Here is a 2,689-nt window from a genome sequence, read left to right on the forward strand (position 1 = left end):
TCTGTTAATGCAAGACTTGATAAGAGCCATGGGTTAATTCAGGTAAAGTAAAAATATTTTTTAAAATCTTGCTGGTGGATGTTTCTGTGTTGGTAATGTAAGAAGCAAAATATGGCAGACTCAGATGAAGCATTTACTATTAGCAATGCTGTCTCAATAATATTGGAGCTATTTTATGCAGTTCAAAATTTCCTTCAGTTTTTACGTTAAGTGAGATATATATGACTATAATTATCTCGAGAAGTGCAGTGTCTATGTCAAATAGTGCAATATAATAGCACTGACAAGAATCCTTGAGGATCAGTACTTTTGGGGACACCACCCAAGTTTATATTTTAAAATATTTTGCACAGATATTACTAGCTCAGAATCTTGCTGTTTTTTAGGTGATATACTTGGGATCTAATGCCACAACCATTTTTCAAGTTTCTTAAAAGAGAAATCTTTGCTGTTATCATTTACTGCTAAGATGTAATATGTTTTACATAACTACTTTTGTGGGTGACAGACACCTCTGTAAATACATACTTTTATATGTTTGAGTGACATATATTTCTGTTTGAATTTCTGTCTAGAGATCCATTGTTATTTTGATAAACCTGTAGTTAGCAGTTTATTAAAAGAAAGTGAATGGAGCTTGTCACAAGGTGAAGATCAGTAGATATTTACTAAATGCCTACTATTGGTTACCTACTGTAGAAGACAGTATATGCATCATGACAGAATGCATTCATGGTCTTGTTCACAGTTCATGGCAGGTCCCATTCTCCTGAGCTCTTTCTCTGAAAAAAGCCTGATAGAAGAATAAATGGGCCAGAGCAACAATGTCACAGAATTTGTTCTTCTGAGCTTCACTCAGGATCCTGCAGGGCAAAGAGCATTATTTGTTATGTTTTTACTCATGTACATTGTGACGATGGTGGTCAACCTGCTCATTGTGGGGACAGTGATTGCTAGCCCTTCTTTGGGCTCCCCAATGTACTTCTTCCTTGCATCTCTGTCACTTATGGATGCTGTTTATTCCACTGCTATCTCACCCAAGTTGATTGTAGACTTGCTCCGTGATAAAAAGACCATCTCCTTCACAGCTTGCATAAGCCAGCTCTTTATAGAACACTTGTTTGGTGGTGTTGATATTGTCATTCTGGTGGCAATGGCCTATGATCGCTATGTGGCTATCTGTAAGCCACTGCATTATTTAACTATCATGAATCGACGGGTGTGTATCCTCTTCTTGGTGATGGCCTGGGTGGGAGGTTTCGCACATGCTTTATTTCAAGTTCTCGCTGTGTATAAACTTCCTTTCTGCGGTCCCAATGTCATTGACCACTTTGGCTGTGACATATACCCACTATTGCTACTTGCATGCACAGATACTTACTTCATTGGCCTCTCTGTCATTGGCAATAATGGAGCCATGTGTATAGTGATATTCCTCCTACTACTACTCTCCTATGGAATAATCATACGGTCTCTCAAGAATCACAGTCAGGAAGGGAGGCGCAAAGCTCTGTCTACCTGCAGCTCCCATATCACTGTCATTTTCTTTTTTTTTGTTCCTTGTATTTTCATGTATGTTAGACCTGTTTCTAGTTTTCCTGTTGATAAATCCATCACTGTATTCTATACTGTTGTCACTCCAATGTTGAATCCTTTAATATATACATTGAGAAATTCAAAGATGAAAATTTCTATGGAAAAGCTTCTGCAAAAAGTGTTAAGACCCAATAGAAGAAGATTTTCTTCTTGCTGCTCATATTACTAAGCTGTAGAAAACAATCATAAATAAATTCCTTTTTTAATTAAATTTTATTATTTTTTATATTAATTACAGTTTATTTACTTACAAATAAATTTTTATAGTGTAAGTTTCACCTTGACTATTAACACTAGCAGTTGATATTGTGAAATTACTTGTGTTGTGAATGTAATTGATAAATATTAGTATCCGTTGTGAATTTTTTATAATTAGTGTAGTTATATATAATCTTTCATTTATTAGCTACTTCTTTTAAGCATTTTTGATGATTGCATATTATGTATTGCTTCACATTTTCAATAAATAAATTAATTTTTTTCACGTAATATATTTTGATCATAGTTTTCTTCCCATCTCTTCCAAGCTCCTTTTCTTCCCTTATCCTCTCCTCCAACTTCATGTTTTCTTTCCCTCTCTCTCTCTCCTTTCCCTCTTAACCCTCTTGAAACCAAAAAAAAAAAAAAACCCAAACATGAAAACAAAGAAATGAACAAACAAAAAACTCAAGAAGACAAAAAATACCAAACTGAACAAAATGAAACAAAAAGCTCCCTTGTCCTCCAACAAACCAAACCAAACAAAACCCATGGATTTCATTTTCTGTTGGTCAAACCAGTCTTGGGCATGAGACCCACCCTGAAGTTTGGTTGATAAACCCAGTGACATTCCATTGGAAAATACTGTTTTTTCCTCTCCCAGCTGGTATCAATTACAGATAGGTTCTGGTTAGGCATGAAACTTTGTGTTTATGTTGTCTGTTCAGTACTGAGATTTTTGTCTTGCTTTAATCTGTACAGGTTGTGTGCATGCTGTCACAGACTCTGTGAATTGATCCATGCTTCAGTGTCTGGAAAACTTTCCTTGAAGTCATCCACAACCTTTAGCTTTATAGTCTTTTCACTTCTTCTGCATAGGTCCCTAAGCCTTGAA

At 35.6% G+C, this 2,689-nt stretch overlaps 1 protein-coding gene across 1 annotated transcript; it reads left to right on the forward strand.

The window, feature by feature from the left end:
- Positions 1-808: 808 nt before the first annotated feature.
- On the forward strand, positions 809-1,765 carry LOC132652779 (olfactory receptor 4A5-like). The gene has a single exon (XM_060378695.1). It carries the CDS (start codon positions 809-811, stop codon positions 1,763-1,765), a length of 957 nt encoding a protein of 318 aa, XP_060234678.1.
- Positions 1,766-2,689: the final 924 nt, after the last annotated feature.

The sequence above is a fragment of the Meriones unguiculatus genome, chromosome 3 (genome assembly GCF_030254825.1).
Source record: "Meriones unguiculatus strain TT.TT164.6M chromosome 3, Bangor_MerUng_6.1, whole genome shotgun sequence".
NCBI classification, from domain to species: domain Eukaryota; kingdom Metazoa; phylum Chordata; class Mammalia; order Rodentia; family Muridae; genus Meriones; species Meriones unguiculatus.